The sequence below is a fragment of the Lipotes vexillifer genome, unplaced genomic scaffold (assembly GCF_000442215.2).
Source record: "Lipotes vexillifer unplaced genomic scaffold, Lipotes_vexillifer_v1.1 scaffold889, whole genome shotgun sequence".
In the NCBI taxonomy this organism is placed as follows: Eukaryota; Metazoa; Chordata; class Mammalia; order Artiodactyla; family Lipotidae; genus Lipotes; species Lipotes vexillifer.
The window spans coordinates 1,182,374-1,204,965 of NW_006788335.1; the positions used below are offsets into that span (position 1 = coordinate 1,182,374).

The 22,592-nt window shown below is 47.3% G+C and overlaps 2 protein-coding genes across 2 annotated transcripts in view; both read right to left on the minus strand.

Moving 5' to 3' along the window:
- NR2C2 (nuclear receptor subfamily 2 group C member 2) overlaps positions 1-2,112 on the minus strand; it is an 80,007-nt gene extending 77,895 nt beyond the window's left edge. The window contains exon 1 of the mRNA XM_007461574.1: positions 1,791-2,112. The gene's annotated coding sequence lies outside the window, so the exon portion shown is untranslated. The remainder of the gene's footprint in view (positions 1-1,790) is intronic.
- Positions 2,113-15,500: 13,388 nt separating this feature from the next.
- FGD5 (FYVE, RhoGEF and PH domain containing 5) overlaps positions 15,501-22,592 on the minus strand; it is a 119,125-nt gene continuing 112,033 nt past the window's right edge. Inside the window, exons 19-21 of the mRNA XM_007461575.1 lie at positions 21,346-21,474; positions 16,374-16,528; positions 15,501-15,537 (exon numbers count right to left, since the gene is read on the minus strand). Of these exons, the coding sequence (XP_007461637.1) occupies positions 15,501-15,537; positions 16,374-16,528; positions 21,346-21,474 (321 nt within the window). The remainder of the gene's footprint in view (positions 15,538-16,373; positions 16,529-21,345; positions 21,475-22,592) is intronic.

Below are 22,592 nucleotides of genomic sequence, written 5' to 3' on the forward strand. Positions count from 1 at the left end.
AGAACAGAACTCAGGTGTATAGAACTATATTCACATACTTGACACCCACCAATGTCTTAGTCAACTAGCGCCTGGGTAATAGGGGGGCTCAGGAAATATTTGAGGAATTGAGGATGAACACAAGCGAATGACAAAGGATTTGAATCTGGAAGTAAAGTGATTTTCTGAGACTTTCCACCAAGTCATGTATTCAACAGCTATTCATTTCACGGCTATATTTTCCTTGATTCTCATTGATTATTAAATTAGAGATTTATTCTCCACTACCTTTGTCATATTTCACAGACCTCAGCCTGGAGGTAGAGGGGAATAATGGACGGGACAACGAACGAGCTCTCCAGCCTCACTCACATCAAACGCCTTCCCTCCTGGGGCTTTGCATTTGCTGTTTTCTTTCTCACGCTATTCCTTCCTTGGGTTCCTCCATTCAAACATCACGTCCTCACGGAGGCCTTCCCCGACCATTCAATCGTAGTTGCGTCAGGCTTTCAACACATCCAGTTTCACTTCACTTCCTTCACAGGATTTACCACTCTCCGAAATCACCTCTTTAATTGTCTATTCACCCTACCCCCAATCATAGGAGGGCAGAGGCCTGGTCTAGCTGGTTCTCTGGATGTATCCCCAGTGCCCCAGACTAAGCAAATACGTATGTAACCAACGAATGATAAGAGAACACTCCAGATTCTCCTCTGTTCTCTCAAGCCCTCAATACCCTTAGGCTTTCCACTCCGGGTGGCTCCACACTCCATTTTCAACAACAACACCATTTTTGCATTACTCTGAGGTTCGGAAAGTAGCCTGGACTCCATTTTCCGAGTTGAGCCCCTCAAACGATCTGAGAAAGGAGGTCCGGCCTGGCAAGAACGCCCATCCTCCCATTACACAGTCGATGAAATTGAGCCGCATACGGGCAGGAGCTCTAAGGTGTCCAGATTCCAAAAAGCCCTTCACACGAGCCAGCGCCCTGGGTTCAGGATGCTTCAACACCTTTATTACTATTGTTCCACAGCACTCATTCTGGACGCGTTCCACGCGGAGGACGCGCCCGGGCCCTAGCCGCGCGCCTCACGCTCACCCGGCTGAGCCCCCGCCCCGCCCCCGGCGCCCTGGCCCCACGTCACGCCCCGGCTTCTGCTCCCACCCCGCCAGGGCTCCCGCGACGCGCGGGGACCGCCCCCTGCCGACAGAACCAGTCAGCAAAGCCTCGGGGGGCGGCGCCGCGGGGGGGCCCCGGCCCTCCTCTCTGGGCGCCAACTGGCCCGCCCAGCTGTCGCTCACAAGCTCGCGCCCGCACCCGCCTTCCTCCCTTTCCTCCACCCTCCCCTTCAGGAAAAAACGGCGGTTGGGCCGCGGCGGTCGCCAAAGGCGGGCGGGAAGCGGAGGGTAGAGGAGCCGGGGAGCGAGAGAAGGAGGGACTGCAGAAAGGAGGAGGCGATAGAGGAGGAGGAGGGGAGCGGGGCCCAGCAGGAGCCATCTCCGCCGAGAACAAAATGGCGGCGTTGGCGGAGGGCCAACTGTGAGGCGGGGCCGCGGCCGTCCCCCTCCGCCCCCACCCTCGTGCCGGCCGGGCCGGACAGGGGTAGCCCGCTCGCTCCGCCGGCCGCGGGCGGGGAGGGGAGGGGAGCGGCCCGGCCCACTATGCAAAGCGGTTGGCGCCGGCGCCGCCGCCCCGTGGCAAAGGTAAAAGGGTCGGGTTCAGCCGCCGCCGCGGCGCCTCCATGTCCGCGCGCCAGGACCGCCCCCTCCGCCGCCGGCCCGAGCCCGCCCCGGCCTTTATTCAATTTTACCTCAGGATTTGGCGCCAAAGCGACCTCGAAGCAGGTCCCGTGTCTGCGGCGGGCGGCCCCCGGCGCGGAGGGCAGGGCGCGGGGAGGCCGGCTTCCCGGCGTCGGCGGATGGCGGGAGCCCCGGGCCGCGGGCTCGCAGGTCAGCGGGAGAGAGACGAGACGCCCAGGTGGGAGCGGGGCGGCGAGGGCGGGCCCGGAGGCACCGCCGGGGTCGCGGGGAAGGAGGGGTTTGTTATTGTTTTTGTCAGTGAAAGGTCAGAGTTCGTGACCCCGGTGCCGCCGCCGCCGCCGCCCGCGCGCTGGTAGGAGGAGGGCGAATGTTCTTCTTCCTCTTCCCAGAGCCAGCCTCGCCGCGGCCGCGGGGGGCGGGCGAGCACGCGATTGGCTGAGGCGCGCGCGCGCAACGGAACGCGGCGGTCGCGCTGCTCCGTCCGGCCCCTTGGCGGCCCGGCCCCGGCGGCGGCGGCGGGCGCAGGGCGCAGCGTTTCGCGCAGTTCACCTGGGTGTCTGACCCGACTGGGTCCGCACCGCTTTAGGGCCACCATGTAGGTTAAATGCCGAGGTCGTCGGGGTAAGGGGTTGGTTGGTCGTTTTCGAAGGCCAGGAACGCCGGGTACCGTTATTCGGGGGCCAGTCCGCCCCTCCCGGGGGCCCGCGAGCTCCTCGAGGCCGGGTAGGGGCTGTGTTCTCGCTGTGACGTCCTCCACCCCGGCCCCCGCCGAGCTGAAACCTCTGTGTTGAGTGAGGAAGCAATGACAGAGCGGAGAGCCTGTAGGTCGGAAGCGGGTGGTTTGTTGGGTGGGTATTGAACTGTTTGTGCCCTCGGTATAGATGGTCCGAGGAGGCACCAGTTTCTGAGTATCAGGTCAAGTGCGTAAAGAGTATCGCGATTTGAAACGAGTAAACCATGCTTAAATGTGTATTAAAAAACTCTTTGCAGGGCCTCCCTGGTGGCGCAGTGGTTGGGAGTCCGCCTGCCGATGCAGGGGATACGGGTTCGTGCCCCGGTCCGGGAGGATCCCACATGCCGCGGAGCGGCTGGGCCCGTGGGCCATGGGCGCTGAGCTTGCGCGTCCGGCAACGGGAGAGGCCACGACGGTGAGAGGCCCACATATCGCAAAAAAAAAAAACAAAAACAAAAACAAAACTCTTTGCAGAATTGCTTAAATTATACAAATACAGTTGCTTCTCGTGAGCCTGTGAATCTTAGGTTGTAGGTTTTCATTAGCTACTTCTCTCTTTGAAATGGTTTTGACTTGCTTTGTAGGGTGTGGACCACTGTGTTATCAGGGATGCCCTGAAGTGCTTAGGCCAGACTCCTTGATCACCATGCTTTCTCTGTAGGCCGAAGATCCTCTGCTAATTGATTTGTTTCCTGCACTTTTCATCTTTATTATGAATACTGACTCCAAGGTGGATCGTTTAAGCTTTTTTCTTAAACAGTGGCCATTTGGGCTTTTATCAGTATGACCCCAAATTTGAGTATTTTGTCCATAATCTTGTAAAATTTTTATTTGATAGGAAATGCTTTAAACACACCCATTTTCCTTCCTTGTTTTCACCTTCCAAGGAAGTAAGTGGAGAAAAGACTTAAATTTATAATGTCGTGGTGAACCACAGATCCTGAAGCTGGAAGGGGTCTCAGAGATGATATGGTTAAATCCTCTTCTGGCAGAACGATTTTACAGGAGAGGCAGATGAGACCAGAGAGGTCAAATGATATGCCTAAGGGAACACAGTGCTTTGATGGTAAATCCTTGTAAACATGAACTGCTTTGTAATTGTGTACTTTTTTCCCCCCAAAATTGTTTTTAATGTTATATAATACTTATAGATATAGCTTTAAAATATACACTTAAATGAGTTTTAAGGGTTTTTTGGGGCAAATTATAATTGTACTAGATTTTTAAATGAATACTAAAAATAGTTAATGTTTCTATGATGGCTTATAGTTTTCTTAATTTTCTCCATTTAATACTCAGCAATTCTGGAGCAAGGCACTGTTATTTCATTTTACTAAGGTGCAGGAACTGACACCCAGATAAGTTAAGTAACCCTCCCAGTGCTACAGGTGCAGAAAGTGAAGCCAGGGCTCTAATCTAGTCCTTTTCACCTTAAGGTTTGTAAACCATGCTGCATCAGTTTGCTTTGTTTGCAGTAGTATTCAGTAAAATTTCCAGTTAAAACAGGGGTCCTCAACCCCTGGGCCATGGACCAGTAGCGGTCCGTGGCCTGTTAGGAACCGGGCGCACAGCAGGAGGTGAGTGGTGGGTGAGCAAGCGAAGCTTTGTCGCTCACGTTACCGCCTGAACCACCCCACACCCCTCCTTCTGTGGAAAAATTGTCTTCCATGAAACCGGTCCCTGGTGCCAAAAAGGTTGCGGACCACTGGGTTAAAAGGTTAGTTGTTCAATATTAAAAGTAATAGCAAAGTTCACAATCTTGATGGGCTTGAGCTCTTTTTGTCCCCTGAAGGACAGAAGCACACGTATATACACACACAGATTGCAAACAGTATCAGCAGGTAAAAGGCTTTTGCAAGCTGAGGGCACCACTGCCATAGTGCTATTTTGTGTTCCATTGTGTTTTTGGTAGAAGCTTTTAGTGAGAACTCTTAAATGGCTTTGTAACACTTGATGGACTTTATAATCACAAAAATATTATACATTTTGTGTTATACTAGCTATACTTTTTGACTGTTAATATGATGTATCCACATTTGCATTAACAGTGCTTTTAACGTTTTATCAGCCTTTAAAATAAAGTGTTCTTAATTGCAGAGTGTACTTCAGAACTGCCGGGGCCCCCGTTGGGTCTGAAACTGCAAGCTTTGGGTGGGGCCTGGCATCAGCACTTGTACTGAGCATCACAGGTCATTCTGATGCACACTACAGGCCCAGATCACTGATCTAATTCCAAAAATGTGTGTCAGAAAAAAGAGACAAAACTTTTTGTTTAACCTTTTAAGAGAATCTTTTTTAATTCCTTAACTATGCCTGAAGAGTACTCATTGACAGGGCCAGTGGCTCAGTGGGAATGATATATCCAGCAGTACCCAGCCCTTGTGTGTGCATCGCCTCATCACCTACCCATACTGAGCCTTGTATCGAAATGTGCCTTGTCCTGCTCTATCTCAGCCCTTAACACAGTACCTAGTACAGAAGTACAGAATGGGCATGAAGTGGGCATTTCCTTTTTTTTTTTTTCGGCCGCACTGTGCAACACGTGGGATCTTAGTTCCCCAACCAGGGATCAAACCCGCACCCCCTGTGTTGGAAGGTGGAGTCTTAACCACTGCACCACCAGGGAAGTCCTGCAGTGGGCATTTATTGAATGAATGCTTTTCACAGCAACAGTGTATGGTAAACAGTGTTCATATCATCATCCCATTTTTACAGATGAACTCTGTAAAGGTTTTGGTGACTTCTTGGAGCTGAGATACGAGCCTGGGGCTTCTAGCTCCCTACACAGTACTTGTGAATGAGATCCAGGTGTTCCCTCCTCTGGTCCTCGGGCAGGTCTTTTTTCCCACAACACTTAAGCAGTCTGTTCTGCAGTCATTAACTGAGAGAAGGAACTAGATCATGCGGTTTCATTTTGTACCTAACAGAGTAAATGTTTTTTGCCATCCAAGCTTATTTTGAATTTGCATTTAAATGATAAATGCTGAGTCAATGAAAATCAAGTTTTGACTAAATAGTTGTAGATGTGCTAAATTTTTAAAATTACTATTATCTAGTAGAGTTTTTTTTACTATTATCTAGTAGAGTTTTTTTTACCTGTAAGGGTATGGCTTTTGTGATAGCGTAAGTAATGTTTTTTTTATTTTCACAGACTAGGAAGACAATAATTACCTTTTTAAGTACTTACGTACATCTATGTGTCAATTTTTCTATAATAGCTTATGCTTTTTTACTATATACAGTAATCAATTTCTGAAACTTCTGTTTCTCATTTGTATAATTGACATGTTTATAAAATAAACTTTTAAACCTCACGTAATTGTTGCTAGCCTTTTTTTTTAATGAATTTGGTATCTGAAGAGACGACCAGATTGCACATTCCTTACACTTACACATTATCCTGTTTAATCTTCATAATAACCCTGTGAAGTAGATGGTGTTATCTTTTTTTTCTCTTTTTTACAACTGAAGAGGCAGAGGCCTTTAACAGAGGAAGAATAACTTCTCCAAAGTCGCGTGGCTAGCAAGTGGTGGAACGTTTATTAATAGTTATTTCTGCTTATTTCTTCTCTTTTGTCCTTGAGGATTTCGAAAGGAAGAAAACCCTCTTCTGCCCACCTCTGATTCTGTCACAGTAGAAGGTTACTTGCGGAGGTCTCAACCTCTGTATCAATGGCCCTTGTTCTTCCCAGGAAGAGAAGGACCGACCCTGCGGTGGATGGATGGTTCTGGAACACAGGAACACTGCAGGAGTGAGTCCTGAGCCCCTCCAGAATGGCTTTTATTGAGAGTTATGACCATTTGGTTTCTGACCTGGGGCTTCCCATGCCTTAATAAGTTGTACTTGGCTCAGGTATCTTGGAAACATGATGGAAAATCAGATTATCAGAAAAATGCACCTGCCCTTAGTCCCGTTTTAGAATATGCTCAGGAGAATGTCTTGTTTTTAAATGTCGTCTAATTGGGACTCTCAGTGTTTAGGCTGTGGCCTCTCCCGTTGCGGGTGCTCCGGACGCGCAGGCTCAGCAGCCATGGCTCACGGGCCCAGACGCTCCGCGGCATGGGGGATCTTCCCGGACCGGGGCACGAACCCGTGTCCCCTGCATCGGCAGGCAGACTCTCAACCACTGCGCCACCAGGGAAGCCCAGGTCTGGAGTTCTTTACTAACCCAGCACCACCTCAAGAGCTAACCCACTTGGGACTACCAGCCTTTCACTGATGAAGTCTAGAAGTTAAACAGTAGCATTCCTTGAGTTTCTTAAAGAAATTATTTCCACCCCACAGCCTGTTCACTGCAGGCCAGGGAATGCACCTCAAAGCAGAAGTTCCTTGGAAAAGCCTCTCCCTTAAGTGCTTTGCTTTGGATCCTGCCCTTTCCCTTGGGGAGAGATAGGACGCTGCCTGAGGCTTCTGGCTTTCAGGAGACTCTGGGTACACTGTTAAGACTGAGGGTCTAAACAACAAATCCCCTTGGTTTTACCCTCAGGTTTGGCCCCTCCTCTACTGGTCTCTAGTTTAGGTCTTATCTTCATCTCTATGCCGCTGTGTAGTTTTCTAGCCTTCCTAACCAGTCTAACTAGCTGCCTTCCTCATTCATTCATCCTTCCTTGCTCCCTTTGTGCTGCTGCTGAAACAGAGCCTCTCCTAGCCCTCTTCTATTTATGAAGTTCTTTAATAGTTCTGCATTGCTTAGGGCTGAAGTAAAACCTCAGATGCCTCAGGTGGGGCCTTGGGGGCCTTGGGGGAGGGTGTAGGAGTCTGGCAGACAATCTAAGGGAGGTTAATAAACGGATACAAACACAATTAGTATGTTAAATGGTGGTAGTGACACCTGGAGAGCTCAGTACCTACTTAAAGGGGTAGAGCCCCTCATCAGCTCCTGGAATGTGGTCCAGAGATGATGCATCTCAGATTTCTCAAGAGAAACCAGGAATCCAGATTTGTAAACATAAAAATTTCTTAACTTTAAAATGTTCGCAATTTGCAAATGGTTTTTCAACTGTGCAGGCCAAGCAGCATCTCTTAAGCATGGTTCTGGGCCTCAGAACCAGTTTAGGACCTTGGACTAATCAGATAAAATCCAAACTCCTCAGTCAGGGCAAATGAAAGTCCTTCATAATGGGTCTTTTCAGCCACCTTCAGATTACAGCGTCATTCAGGGGTAGTCTCCCAACAAAAAAACTGTTGAACTCAAGAATTTTGATTCCTTCTATTGAGCACACATTTTCATCTCAAGGAGAGGGAACTTGGCAGGCAGGAAACAGGAGCCGCCCGTTTAGAAGTTGAATCCAGGAACTTCCCTGGTGGCACTGGTTAAGAATTCGCCTGCCAGTGCAGGGGACACGGGTTCGATCCCTGGTCCAGGAAGATCCCACATGCCGCGGAGCAACTAAGCCCGTGCGCCACAACTACTGAGCCTGCGCTCTAGAGCCCATAAGCCACAACTACTGAAGCCCACGCGCCTAGAGCCAGTGTACCGCAACGAAGGGTAGCCCCCACTCACTGCCAACTAGAGAAAACCCGAGTGCAGCAACAAAGACCCAGTGCAGCCAAGAATAAAATAAATAAATAAAATTAAAAAAAAAAAGTTGAATCCAAAGTGTGTGTGTGTTTCCTGTCTCCTTCCAGGGCAGTCACTTGTCTGTAGGGTGGGGTCAGGGGATGAGGGTCTCATGACTCCTTACAGAGACTCCACTGGTGCTCCTGTTGAGTCCCACCATGGCCTTGAGTCCCACCATGGCCCTCCCAGATACGGTGCCTCCGGCTTCCAAGCCTCCCTGGAGGCAGGGGCTGATATGTCTCACTGGCATCTCTCCCAGGGGTCACTATGGTATTAGCTTTCTCCTCTACCATGTTAGCTGCTACTGTCCACGCATGTTATATCTTCCAAAAATGAGCTGACCATTTCCATACCCTATGCCTCTTGGATTTTCTTTGTCCTTTAGGTTATATCTCTTTATTCATTTACTGTCCTTTTAGTAGGTTTTGGGAGGAGCCAAGAAATGCATGTTTCGCGATTATCTAGGTGTTTCTTGAGACTCAGGTTTCAACATGAAATTGGACTTGTTCACAGACGTTTCAGAAATGACTTAGGTAAATCAGCATTTCTCTGTATTAGGAAAGTCATTGTTTATGAGCGTATCAGAGTTTCAATCAGCAAAGTCTGTCTTTTCACCACAGGATGTAAAGTCAGTTTCCAGAATAACTGAAAGAATTTGGGTAGCTTTTCCATGAGTTTTATATGTTTTCCTCTTTGTAGTATTTTGAAGCATTCAAAAATAAAACTGGAAGTGTCATTACATTTGAATATGTGTCTTTAATTCTGTTTTGGCTTATTATGTGTCTGACTGCAACTTTGTGCTCTTTATTTTTTTTTCCTTACCTGATAACTCTTAGGCTAGTGGTTTAAAAATTTTTTGACCATGATCTATAAGTATAAATACATTTTTATCAACAAGCAGCATATCACATACAGTATATACATACACGTATGACTGAAACAAAAATGTCATAAAATGGTCCTTAAGGATGATGGAATATTCTGCTGCCTTCTACTCTGCTCTTTGGTGTGTGGGGCAGGGGTCGGGTCCTGGTTGTGACCCATTACATTGATTCCATAACTCACTTGGAACTTGGGGGATACTGTTGCCGTCCGGGAGCCACACGCCTGGAGTCGAGTTCCCCGGTAAATGCGACCTGTGTCCCAACCAAGGACACCCGAGAATCACCAACACCAAGTAAAGATTAGCAAAGGATTTATACAAGTATAGACAAGTATAGAAGCTTACACAAACTGTCCGGACAGGGTCCCACTCAGAGAGAAGTGAGTGAGACCCAGACTAACAGTCGGGCGAGGCCTTTATACCCTTCACAGGACCGGAAGTTCCCAAGGCGGGAGGGAGCTGTTTAATTTTGAATCAGCCAATCAGGAACCCGGTTCTTCCTGCCCCAAGCAAGCAAGCAAAGCAACTTTCTTACAGAAGTCAAAATGTGCTGTTAGCCCTGAAGCTGTTCTTCCGTTTCTTTCGTCACAATACTGTCCAGTTTGAAAAACAAGAATAAAAGGAACTCATTTATGGTGCTTTCTTCCTTTTTTCTTTTTCTTCTTTTTCTCTTTTGTCTTGTGCTTTCTAAATACAGATTTTCTCTTGTCCAAGCCTCTCTTTTGCTCTCTACACTGGCTCTAGTTTAACGGCACCCTTGAAAGATGATCAAAGTAGAGAAGAGGCCCGCCGTCATTCTGCTCTGTCAACACAGAATGCCCTTCCCTGTAAGACATCATCAATTATCTGTGCACCGAAGAGACCCAGACCACGTAGAGAACTTGTCTGCAAAATCACTCCAAGATCACCAGGACATTGTGAGGGTGGCCACGGGGCCTTAAGCTTCTCCAGAGAGAGTTCTGGTGGAAGGGGATATTGTGAGGCTGGGCACTGCCTCTGTAGTCCGGAGTCTGGCTCGGTTAGGCTGGTTTCCCCTCAGATGTTCACTACCTTAGTTGTGTATTCCTCCTGATAACGTTTGGCACAGTGTTGAATTCTAAAAGGTGCCTTGCAGTCTGTCTGACCATACTAGTGACAGCCCTTGTGCCTAAAACATCATTTCAGACACTCTCGGGTCTCATTTTCTTCAGCTCAGGATCTGACTATACACTGCAGATAGACCCTGTATGTACACTGGTACCACAGACTCCAAGCCTGGCCACAAGCTGAGGTCACTGCCCACGGACTAAGTTAAGTTTTTACTCTGAAAACCTTCCCAGACCCTCCCAACCCTGGATCCCCAACTTGCCTGTCCACAGTTTCCTGAGGGCACTTGTAGACCTGGAGAGGGGCACCCCAGAGGAGAGGGGTGGGCTGCGGGAAGAGCCTGAAGCCACCCACACATGCATAGTGGGGCAGCCGTCTCAGACCACAGAACCTATGCAGCTGTCCCCAGGGCCAGCTCTCCCTCTGCTGTTCCCCGCTGCACCCCAAGGGGGGGCAGCCTTGGTAAAGTGGCCCAGGTTCTGGCTGCAGCAAGTTGTACATTTGTGGTCTGTCACCCCGACACACTGCTCTGGCTTCACATGACCAACACACCCCGGGCTGTGCACTGCTTGCACTGGCTTGATTTCACTTCTGGAAATAGCCCCCTTCCCTTGGGGGTGCAACCCCCCAGGACACAGAAGTGTTCTGTGAACACGTGCTCTCTTCCCCTTGGAACTGGTGTGGCAAGGATATGACGGCTTCCTTCCCAAAATAAGACTTCTTGTCCATTCTTATAGAACATGTGTTAACTATACCCTTCGGGCTTGTCTTTTCACCACAGGACGTAAATTCATAAAGGGTTTGAGAATAGCAAGTAATTGATCAATTTTTAGGTTATTATTTATAAATCCATCATAGGAATTCTAAGCTATTCCATTATGTAAGTGAGAGAAATGTGCTGAATCCCCAAGGTTACTTACCTTAAAGATCCCTCATATTTGAGTATGCATTCTAACATGTCAATTATTGAATAACCCTAGAAATGTGAAATGTTCAATTATTTTTAAAGCCTGTGTACTTTGGGTTTTAAATATCCAGATCCCCATTTTAAGTTGAGGTAAATCTTGTGCATATGATTGCAGAAAAACAGAACTGTATTCATTGTTGCAATTAGTATACTGAAAACACTGGATTATGTACATGGATGGTACCTTACGTGACAACATCTAAGGATTCTGCTTGGAGAAAAAAAATGCACAATTTTTCTCTGACTCAACATTGTGTTTGTTATACCATTGGAAAAAAGGTCCTACTGATTGGTCCTGGGCAGTTAGAGATTTCTGTTGATTTTAGGAGGGACATCATGTTGCAAGTGTCAGAAAATTGCCCTGAGTATCAGCTCACACACATTCGAGGGAGGCACCACAGGGGAACAGTTACAAGCATGGGTTTGCCAATTGTGAGTGTGTGACCCTGGGCAAGCGACCTAACATTTCTATTCCCCAGTTTCCTCATCTGCAAAATGGGGATAATAATAATCAGAAAAACAACTCACCTCAACAGGTCCTTGGGAGAATTAAATGGAGGAGCGGGGTTAAGGTGCTTAGAGCCCTTCGTGCCGAGATGTTTGCTATCATTTGTTGTTAATCACACAAAGGTCTTCTACGAGCCCATGAGAGATCAGTGCTGTTTGGCTGCTGATTTAGTAATTGTTTTTATTAGGGGCTTAAAATACCAATAACATCAAACCAGCCTCCCCAATGCCACTGACAGTAATATTCAGCAAATACGTAATAGATGCCCCAATGATGGCTGTGTAAGTTACTCTATCACAGAACATCCCCCAAATCCATGGCAAGGCACAGCCCGTGCACTACACTAATCCAAACCATAGTCTTCTTTCCAAAAGATGTGGTCCAGAGAGTGGCCACTGTGGGTGAATCCCCCCAGCCGCCTCCATCAGCTCCCTCTCCCCCAGCTGACTGGTCTCTGCCAGTCATAGTGGTGCCCTTGGCAGTGACAGCTCAGTAAGTGTGGTCCTGGAGCCGTGTGGAGGGTCTTCTGGGTGCTTCTAAGAAGAAGCTACAGGGAGCTGAGCCCCCTCTTTGCAGGCTGTGAATAGGCCAGCGGTAGCTCCCATCACTGGGGGCGGTCACCGGTCAGCCTCTTGGGAACCAGCCCTGGAATCAAGCTGACAATGGACGACAGGTCAGTAACCCAAAGAGCTTGGAGCTTGGGGGTTACTGTCCAGCCCTGAACCTGCCCTGCTTTCCCACTTCTTGTTGAGCTGATTTCCTAACTGTCTAAACCAGTGTGAGGTTGGTTTCCCTTTACTTGCTATTGGAAACAGACGTCTTACTGTGGATACATTTGTCCTCTTGACTGACACTTAATACGTGGAAGCACAGAAGTTTCCCTGCTCACAGCAGCCGCGTATCACAGGCTGAATCCGTGAAGGGAAGAATATTCCAGCATGTGGTTGACTGCCCCACAGCAGAAAGAAACTCAGGGGCTTCCCTGGTGGCGCAGTGGTTAAGAATCCGCCTGCCAATGCAGGGGACACGGATTCGAGCCCTGGTCCGGGAAGATCCCACATGCCACGGAACATCTAAGCCCGTGCGCCACAACTACCGAGCCTGCACTCTAGAGCCTGCAAGCCACAACTACTGAGCCCTCGTGCCACAACTACTGATCCGCGTACCTAGAGCCCGTGCTCTGCAACAAGAGAAGCCACCCAATGAGAAGCCCACGCCACCACAACGAGGATTAGCCCCCGTTCGCCACAACTAGAGAAAAGCCCGCGCACAGCAGCAAAGACCCAACGCAGCCAAAAATAAAAATAAATTAATTTTTTAAAAGAAAGAAACTCGGGTTCCATCAGCTCCTACCACTCCCACCCCAGGTGGCCTCAGTCCCCACGTAGGGCCTCAGTGTTCAGTGATGCCATTTATACTGTCAATCAAACGAGAGGCTGGACTAGATGGGAAAAGGACTCTGACCTGCTTCTGGGGCTACAGCAGGGCCGTCAGGGTCGGTGCACACCAGCACACCACCTGGGCATCAGCCCCTCACGCCTCACCTGCCCGGGCTGCATCCAAAAGAGAACGAGTAGTCAGGGAATCTGTCAGCCTCAGAAGAACAACTCAGAGTATATTTCTGACATGTATTAATAGAAGACTTATTAGGACCCAGGAGCTCAATCAGTGTCCCGGGTCACTACCATGTTCCAGTGTGCTCTGCGTTAGTGACAACGAACAGAGTTCTTCCTGCTTATGAGGACCAGTCCAGACTGGAGAGACACATCCAGTCTCAGGGAAGCTGTGAAACCACCAGAGTGTAAAATAAGTGCTACCTGCTTTCCAGTGTCACAGCCTTCGGTCCACTCCTACAAACGCCCGGTGTGCGCTGTGTCCCCTGATCTCTTTGGGAAGCTGGAAGGGTCTCCGGGTGACAGGTGAAGGCACCGGGGCTCAGGGCTCCTGGAGTGTGTTCTGGTTTCTAAGCCACAGCACAGCTTCCCCTCTAGAAACACAGCCTCTGCTGGGGATGTGCCCAGGGGCTGCCCTGTGCCTGGGGAGAGCAAGTATCGTGGGGCCTTGGGCAGCCACTCCTCCAGCCTCTGGGCCCGAGTTACTCTGGGTTCACCCAGTGGACAGACGCTGACATGAACATGTAAGACGAGCTGGCCAGAGAGAAGGGCAGGGGAGGGACAATGAACCAAATCAACCAGTAGAAATCGGCTGAAATGCATCCACGCAGAACCATGGGGAGGCCAGGTGAAAGCGAGGCCCAGGTAACCGGGCAGATCCTCACCCAGTCACACGCGAGCTGTGCAGGACCTCTGTGGCTATACTTCCTTTGACAAAACCCAACCAGTATGTTTTAGCTACAACTCAGGTGTTTTTATCAGGGTTAACTATTCACTGAGAATAAAAGCCCTATCACATCTTCTTCACGGAGTATCAGAAATAGGATGTTATACAGTAAAAGAGGCCTTCCAGGTGACTTCCAGACATAATTCTACCCGGAGCTCAGAAACTGACAATGGGCAGTGGCACGGGCAGGTTGGAGAAGCGCCCACTTCCTTGTGCTGAAGTCCTGTTGTGCTTTCTAAAGGCTCAAAGGGTCTAGAAGGCCCATTTCAATATGTCTGATGATGAAAATGAAAGTCCTCAAAAATTAATAAGAAGGCCTCTCTAATCACTTAGTTTGAATCATTAATTAAATGTTTAACCAAACATTTTAAAAGAACTGCAAACTAGAAAAAAAAATTCCCCTAAAAATATTTAATGTAAATAACTCCTGGAGATGGTGCTTTTTACAAAATGTTTGTCAGCAAATGCCTTTTTTAGGGGACAGGGCAGCAGGAAGATGGGGACAGGACATCAGAATATGTGATGATTGTTTTTTATTTCGATGAGAGTAACAAGGAGTCCCCCCCCACCACTCTGCTTTATGTAAAAACACGTCCAGCATCGTGAGCAGCAGTCATCAGCGGGGAGGTGACTGAGCCCCAGGCGCCCAGAGAGGATCTTCAAGCCACTATTTCTGTGCTCCCTCACTGTATCCAGAGCCACTGGCCGAGACCACGAATTCACCTTCTGATTGCATCTTGTTTTCTCTCCTTTTGTCTCTTTCAGGGCTTCAGGAATACAGCAGAAGGATCACCGTGTCGAAAACAAGAACAGTTCTCACAAGCGTAACGAAGTCAGCTTGTGCAGGGTAAACTCAGGAAGGCACACAATAAATTAAAGCAGACCCCTGTCTCTTCGGAGGGTCTGCAGTGACCTCCGGGGGCGAGGGCCGGATCTGCCAGCCGCGGAGTTTCCCGCACTACTCTGGTGTTGGGGCCGCCGTGGGGAGGACGGAATATCTCCTTTCGGAAGCCCTGTCGGTCTGCAGGTCGAGTGGGCACTTGGAAGAGAGAGTCCTCCCCTTGTGCTCCAGTGCCACGTGGCCCTGCACCCTCCGTGGTAAGGGACACCCTCCTGGTGTCGCCTCCTTGCACCACAGCCAGTACTGGTGGCAAGTTAGTCCACAGGACTCCATCTACCATTTACTTAAGTAAATCCCTTGGAAAAAATAAAACTGGAGGTTGTTGCTCAGTAAAACAATAAAGTGCTTTTGATGAGAGTAGCTGTTATTTGCTGGTTGTTTCTCATTTCACCTGAGGCACTGACATCAACAACGTGAAAGGTCATCATGTTTACCAGGAGTAAAAATTGTAAAAGCTTGTTTCTACTAAAAAGCTTGCATTTCTAAAATGTACTTCTCTATTGGTTTCCACGTCTTCATGTTACTAAATTTTAACTCACTACTGGAAAAGGAAATAGTTTATGCCTGGGGCGGGGGTGGAAAACACGAAGACAGAAAAGGTCCATAAATATCCCTTAAGGGTTCCACTTGTGAAGGTGTGAGAGAGGGGTTATAGCAAACAAGGTCAGGCCCCATGCTGAATCGAGATGTGTGTCCAGATGAGTGGAGACACAGATTGGCTTCTGGAAGGGTCCACGCATCAACCTAAGAGTGTACTCTGAGTCCACGTGCTTGATAACTGCTATAACACACTTGCATCTTCCATGGCTTCGATCCACCTGCAACGCAGAAGAGAGGGGACACTTGGTGTTGAGGCTCTGCCTGGAACCCTGGCCAGGGAACCCATGAATGATGAGACTTATTAGCCTGAAGTCAGCAACCGTGTCCTACTATATTTGTTTCCCTAGCATTTAGCAAAACGCCTAGAGTACAGGGCAAAGGTTGCTGAATCAATGCACACCTGTATGAATGAGTCATAATACAGGCAGACCTTGTTTTATTGTGCTTTGCTTTACTGTGCTCGGAGATACTGCATTTTCTATAAATTGAAGGTTTGTGGAAACCCTATGTCCAGCAAGTCTAGCAGCACCATTTCTCCAACAGTATTTGCTCAGTTTGTGTCTCTGTATCATATTTTGGCAGTTCTCACAATATTCCAAACTTTTCCATTGTTATAAGTATTTGTCATGGTGATCTGTGACCAGTGATCTTTGATGTCACTATCAGAAAAACATCATGACTTGTTGAAGGCTCGGATGATGGTTAGCATTTTTTAGCAGTGAGGTTTTTTCAAATTAAGGTATGTACATTTGTTTAGACGTAATGCTATTGCAGAGGTGGTAGACTACAGTATAAACATAACTTTTTACGCACTGGCCAACCAAAAAGTTTGTGACTCGCTTTGCTTTAACATTCACTTTACTGCGGTGGTCTGGAACCGAACCCGCAATATGTCTGAGGTCTGCCTGTGAATTTAAATCTGCTGCTCTGCTGTGGCCCGAGGGGACTTGAAAGGACAGGATGGATGGAGAAGAACAGAAGCCAAAGCCCAGGGTGACAGCTCGCTCCCTTCTGAGAGAGACGCAAGGAAACGCACGACTAGTTATTTTGGTACCTCTGAGCCGAATGGGTATCCTCTGCTTTGAAGCTATAAAATACGGTTTTCTTGTGGTAAAGGTGAAAAATAGGTCCTACTTCGCTGCTGCCCTCCTCCTTTTCTGGCACGATGGTGAAACCCAGGAGGGGCATGCTCTCCAAGGCCACTGTGTCCTGCAGAGAGGCAAAGGGAAAACTGATGTTAAACACGGCAAGATACCCAGTCAGCAGCTTAGCAATCACTGATGCTTCCAATGTAACATGCATGACGAGCCCCTCTGTGTGGGGCATCTCTGGCAACGGTGCAATTATCACACACATACTCTTCACTCCCACTTCCCCGCCAGCACCAGTCGCGAGGAGGAAAAGAAACTTAACATTTTGTGACAGCATTTAGGGTCCAGGCACTTTCACGTTCACATTATCTTGTTTAATCTTCGTACCAATCATAGAAGGTGTCACCCCCATTCTAAGAAGAAACTGAGGCTCAAAGAAGGTAAATAGCTCCCCAAGATCACACAGCGAGTAAGGGGCAGAGCCAGTGTTTGGACTCGTGACCACTTTCTAAAACCCCACATTCTTTCCACTAACTCGATTTATCAGTGACTCAGATTTCTAGTGTTACCCTTGTTAACGTATTCTGTACTCATCCCCCCAGGCCCTCTTTCGCAGCGCTTCAATATGGAGCACTCAGGGTGTCCGTGCTATAGGGCTGCTAACAATTCGGTGAGATGTACCCAGAGAACACAGATGAATCTTAAAATCACAGTGCTTAGCGGAAAAAGAAAGAGCTTTTTATATATAGATAAAGATATTTTTGTACACACATATTTATGTAAAAATACATGTTCATAAAGAATACAGCTTTATAAAATCACACATAAACAAAGAGATATAATTAGTTAAGCACATCAGAATGACTGTGCGAGGAGGCGGGGGGAGAGTAGAGTTTGTGTCTAAAAGGGAATCCATTTTCAAAGACTGCTACATCAGTGCTCCTTTGGCAGCACATATACTAAAATTGGAAAGATACAGAGAAGATTAGCATGGCCCCCGAGCCAGGATGACATGCAAATCTGTGAAGCGTTCCATATTTTTATTATACAGCAGAAACTAACACACCATTGTAAAGCAATTATACTCCAATAAAGATGTTTAAAAAAAAAAAGACTGCTAGATCAGAAAAAACTTTTGACAAAATTCAACATCCATTCACGATAAAAACTCACAGCAAACTAGGAATAGAAGGGAACTTCCTTTATCTGACAAAGGGCATCTATAAAATACCTACCAGCAACATCATACTTAAGAGCGCAACAGTGAATCCTTTTCCCTTAAGATTGAGACAAAGCAAGAGGACGCTCACCCTTACCAATTAAATTCAAAATTGTACTGAAACCTCTAAAAAGAACAAAGTTGGAGGACTTACACGACCTGACTTAAGGCTTACTACATAAAGTTATAGTAATAAGACAGACAGTATGGTATTGGCATAATGTTTGGTAAATATATCAGTAAAACAGAATAGGGAGCCCAGAAACAGACCCCCACTTAGTCATTTAATATTTAATAAAGACGCCAAAATAATCCAATAAGGAAAGGGAAGTCTTTGCTACAAACGGTGCTGGAAACAACTGGATACCTATAGGGGAAAAAATGAGCCTTGACTCCTATCTCACACCATACACAAAAATTAATTTGAGATAGACCTAAATGTAAAAACTAAAACAGTAAAGTTTTCAAAAGAAAATATGGGGAAAATAACTTTGTGACTTACAGTAGTCGGAAGTTTCTTAGGACACGAAAGCAATAGCCAAAAAAGAAAACATTAATTGACCTCATTAAAGTTATAAACTTCTGTTCACCAAAAGATTGATTCATTCATTCATTTAAAAAAATGAACAGACAAGCCACAGACTGGGAAAGAATATTCACAAAATGTTTATCTCATAAAAGACTGGTAGCCAGGGTACAGAAAGAATTCCTGTAACTCAATAACAAACAATCTACTCTAAAAAGTGGGCAAGAGATCCGAACAGACGCTTCTCAAAGAGAAATATATATATAGCCAACAGACACATGAAAAATATCACTAGTCACTAGGGAAATCTAAATTAAAACCACATTAAGATACTACTACACCCCCACCAGAATGGCTAAATTAAAGACTGACAATACCAAGTGCTGACAAACACATGGAACAACCAGAACTCCCAAATTTACCTACACTGTTGCAGGGACTGTTAAATGCTACACCATTCTGGAAAAATGTCTGCTAATTTCTTAAAAGCCAAATATATACCCTTCTGTGATCCAGAAATTCCAATCCTAGGTATTCACCCAAAGTGAAATAAAAACCTATTTTCACACAAAAGCCTGTATGCAAAAGTTTAAATTGGCTTTATTCATAACCGCCTCAAATTGGAAACAACTCAAATGTCCTTCAACTGGTGAATGGACAAACCGGTATATTCACAAAATGGAGTACGACTCAGTCATAAAAGAAATGACCTACTACTGAGTGCAACAACATGAATGAATCTCAAAAACATGCTGAGTGCAAGAAGTCACACATGATTCCATCTGTATGAAGATCTAAAAGAGATAACTAATATACGGTAGGAAAAAAATCAAAACTGTGTTGCCTCCGGGGATAGGGGTGAGGTGGGGATTTACAGGGGTATTCATTAGTCAAAACTCAACAGATAGTATCCTTAAGATTTGTGTATTTCATTATATATAAATTGTACCTCAAAAGAAAAAAAAGATACAGAAATATTGAACTCTTAGGGGGAAGTATACTTGAAAAGCATCAAAAAGTAAGATGGATGAGAGACGCATAGACAGATATTTGTTCAAGGAAGTGTAATTAAATGTTACTTGTATAATCTAGTTGATGGTTATAAGACAGTTCACTGTAAAATTCCTTCAACATCTTTATGTTTGAAATTGTTTAAACATAATAATAATAAATATATTGACTAAATAATAAAATATTGGAAAAAATTTAAAAGATTCCTATGTATTTCTGATAGTCACTCTCTCCCAGGACTGTTACTGACAGCAAGTTACATCTGGTTTGGGTTACCTCAGGGTACATGACGGGGTTCATGGTAGTGTAGACAGTGAAAACTGGCTATCCATTTCATCAAATTTTTTTCTTTGATGGAATTTGAAAGCTTGGTCCTGTCACTGGTTTAGGCTTATTGAGAAACTGTACAAGTTCCTCTCTCTGAGGAAGTGGCTTTGGAAGCATACTTAAATCCGTCTTTTAAAATTAACCCACACTCTCACTTCCATGACAACTGTTGCTCAGGACCCGCGGCCTCTGGGTTTTCCATTCTCAAACAGGATCCACTCTCTTTGGTGGTTGGTTAATTATCACTAGCCTTTGTTCATCTGTCTAAGCCAGCATTTCTTCCCCAAGTGTGTTTTCCATGAGATGCTCTGTGAGGAAGGGCCTGCTGTCAGGCCACCTTGGGACTCTCCACATCCTGGGGACCCACAACATGCCGTTGCTCATTAGAGACTCAAAAGCACTACTGTGAGGAAGTCCCACAAACTGTCTACTCAGGGTTCTCTCAGAACCCAGTTCTCAGAGGGCCCCTGCGAGTGTCCTGTGGAATGCCTCCTTAGGAAGATGCCACTCTGGGTTGCAGCACATTTCAGATTGTTCCAGAAAGATCCACATTCTCCTCAGCACGGAGAGCCCCATCTGTGGACCCGTAAGTGAAAGGCCCCCTCAGGGGAGGGCTTGCCTCACACAGTGCCCGAGTCACTCAGGCCCACAGTGGGTCCCCTCTGTGTGTCTGCGTCCCTCCTGGCCTCTGGGATCCCTGAAGATGGGGCTGACTGCAGCCGGCGCAGCTGCAGGCCCCTCATGAGGGAAGCTTTATGCCCGGAAGAAGGCAGTGCCTTCTGCCCGGATACCAGCATCTGCGGTCAGGGGAGAAGGGCCAGCCCTGTGCTGATGTGCACATCCTTGTGGGTAAAACACCTACCCTGTGCAGCTGGGCAGAATGCATTTAAGTCCCATTTTCAAAGCGGATTTCACCTGTGGAAACCATCAGATGGTGGGGCCTGGGCACGGAAATCTTTCACATTATCCCACGGGTTTAGCCTGGGCCAGGACCAGAGCGCCCCCGGCTGTACAGCCAAGCTCACACCTATCTACACCAGAAGCAGGCTTGACCAAGGCCCTCTCCGATATTTTAGTAGACGTAAATGTAAGATGTTCTATGATATATGTATATAAACTTGAGTTTTACTTAGCAGAAGAGTTACCATGAGGCAATATAGTTCCCTGACAAATGCACAGACAAAAAGTAAAGAAGTGGGACTTCCCTGGTGGTCCAGTGGCTAAGAATCCGCCTTCCAATGCAGGGGACGCGGGTTCGATCCCTGGTTGGGGAACTAAGATCCCACATGCCATGGGGCAACTAAGCCCGCGCGCCGCAACTACTGAGCCCGTGCGCCTCAAGTACAGAGCCCAAGCACTCTGGAGCCCACGTGCCACAACTAGAGAGAAGCCCATGTGCTGCAATGAAGATCCAGCATGCCGCAACTAAGACCCGATGCAACCATAAATAAATAAGAAAGTAAGTATGGTAGCTCCCTCCAAGCTGCTGAATTTTGTCTCAAACAACTGAAGTGGAGAACAGAAAGGAGCTCTCTTTTAGGGAGTGCCAGCTTGTCCTGGATGCTGGGGCTGTGATACCCAAATGCTATGCTGCACAGTCCTGCCTGCTGTACCGCCTTAGCCCCACAAAGAAACGGTAAATTACTCAGATTGGAAATGGACGCATGGCTGCATATCCACACGGCGTCCCTCAGTAAACACCTGACCGAAGTGGGAACTGACGTGGGAACCAGATGCTGGACTCACACCGCCCTCTGGTGAGGCACAGTGCACACCCCACACAGACAGTCTGAGGCACGAGCTTAACGCATGGGCCCTCACGGGAGAGGAGAGAAAGCAGGAACCACACTACCTCACTGGCCATGTAGGTGTAGAGCACTTTGCCTTTGATGACAAACCAGAGCTTCTTCCAGGGCCTCTTCCCTTTCTTACAACGGCTGAGATAACCGCTGATGGTGGAGCCCTCTCCGGACGCGGCTACCTGGCAGACGGAAGCAGGGCGGTCAGGGCACCAGGTAGCAGACACGGTTTACACAGAGCCAAAATGACACTGCGAACTCGCTGGCAGCGTGTTTATACTGCTTTGGAATTTGGGACTTGGATGATCTCGGGATCCACCCAGCACCTCAAAGGCAGCAAAACTGTACCATGTCTGAGAGGCAGGATTTTCTGACAGGATTTGCGGACCCTAGACACAGGAATCAAAAACTGCCTGCAGGAGTGCTGCCCCCTGGTGGAGACTCAGATTCCTGGTTCCCTGCCCTCAACCCCCAAGGCCCCAAATTACAAAACTGCAGGTATTTGGGGGAAAGTTTCTTCCTTCTAAAATTGATTCTTATACTTTTCCGTTTATTTCTTTCTTATATTTAAGAGGGGATCCCTTTTGTACTGTTTATCTGAAAGGTTTTATGATCTCCTGCCTAATGAGCTTGTTAACTCCTCTAAGTAGCAGTAGCAGTGGTTGTGGTCTGTTGAACGGGCTTCATATGGGGGCTAAGAACACAGGCTTGGAGTAGGACCAATCTAGGGCTCCAGCACAGGCTCTACCAGCTACTAGAAGGGTAATGTCAGGCCACTTACATCCTCAAAGTCTCAGTGTCCTTACTAGTAAAACTGGAATTAAGTGACACAAGCGGGTACCTGTCAGGTACAGCGCCTGACCCACAGTAAGTGCTCCATAAATATTCACCTTACTATGAGAGCAATAAAGCCAGGTTTTGAAATAATTTCATCTGACTTTCTCATTTTACAGGTGGGGAAACTGAGGCCCAGAGGAATGGAGGGATCTACCAAAGGTCAAATCCTGACTTAGTTGAAGAGAGGGTAAGAACTCAGATCTCTCAGCAAATGTTCTGAAGGTCAGCTAACTTCAGTGTAGGGAGAGGAAGCTACAACCAGCCGGGTGTTTTGATAAGTACCAGGAAAGGAACCTGCCCCTCTCCGGGTCCCAGGACTTCTAACACCAGACTCGACTTCTCTCCCCACACTTGACCTGCTGGAGCAGCTCCCAGAGTAAGAAAGGCAGAATGGACAGAACACATCAGAGAAACCGACTCTGCGATCTCCCTTCCTGACAGATGCTCCAGGGGCAGCATTCCT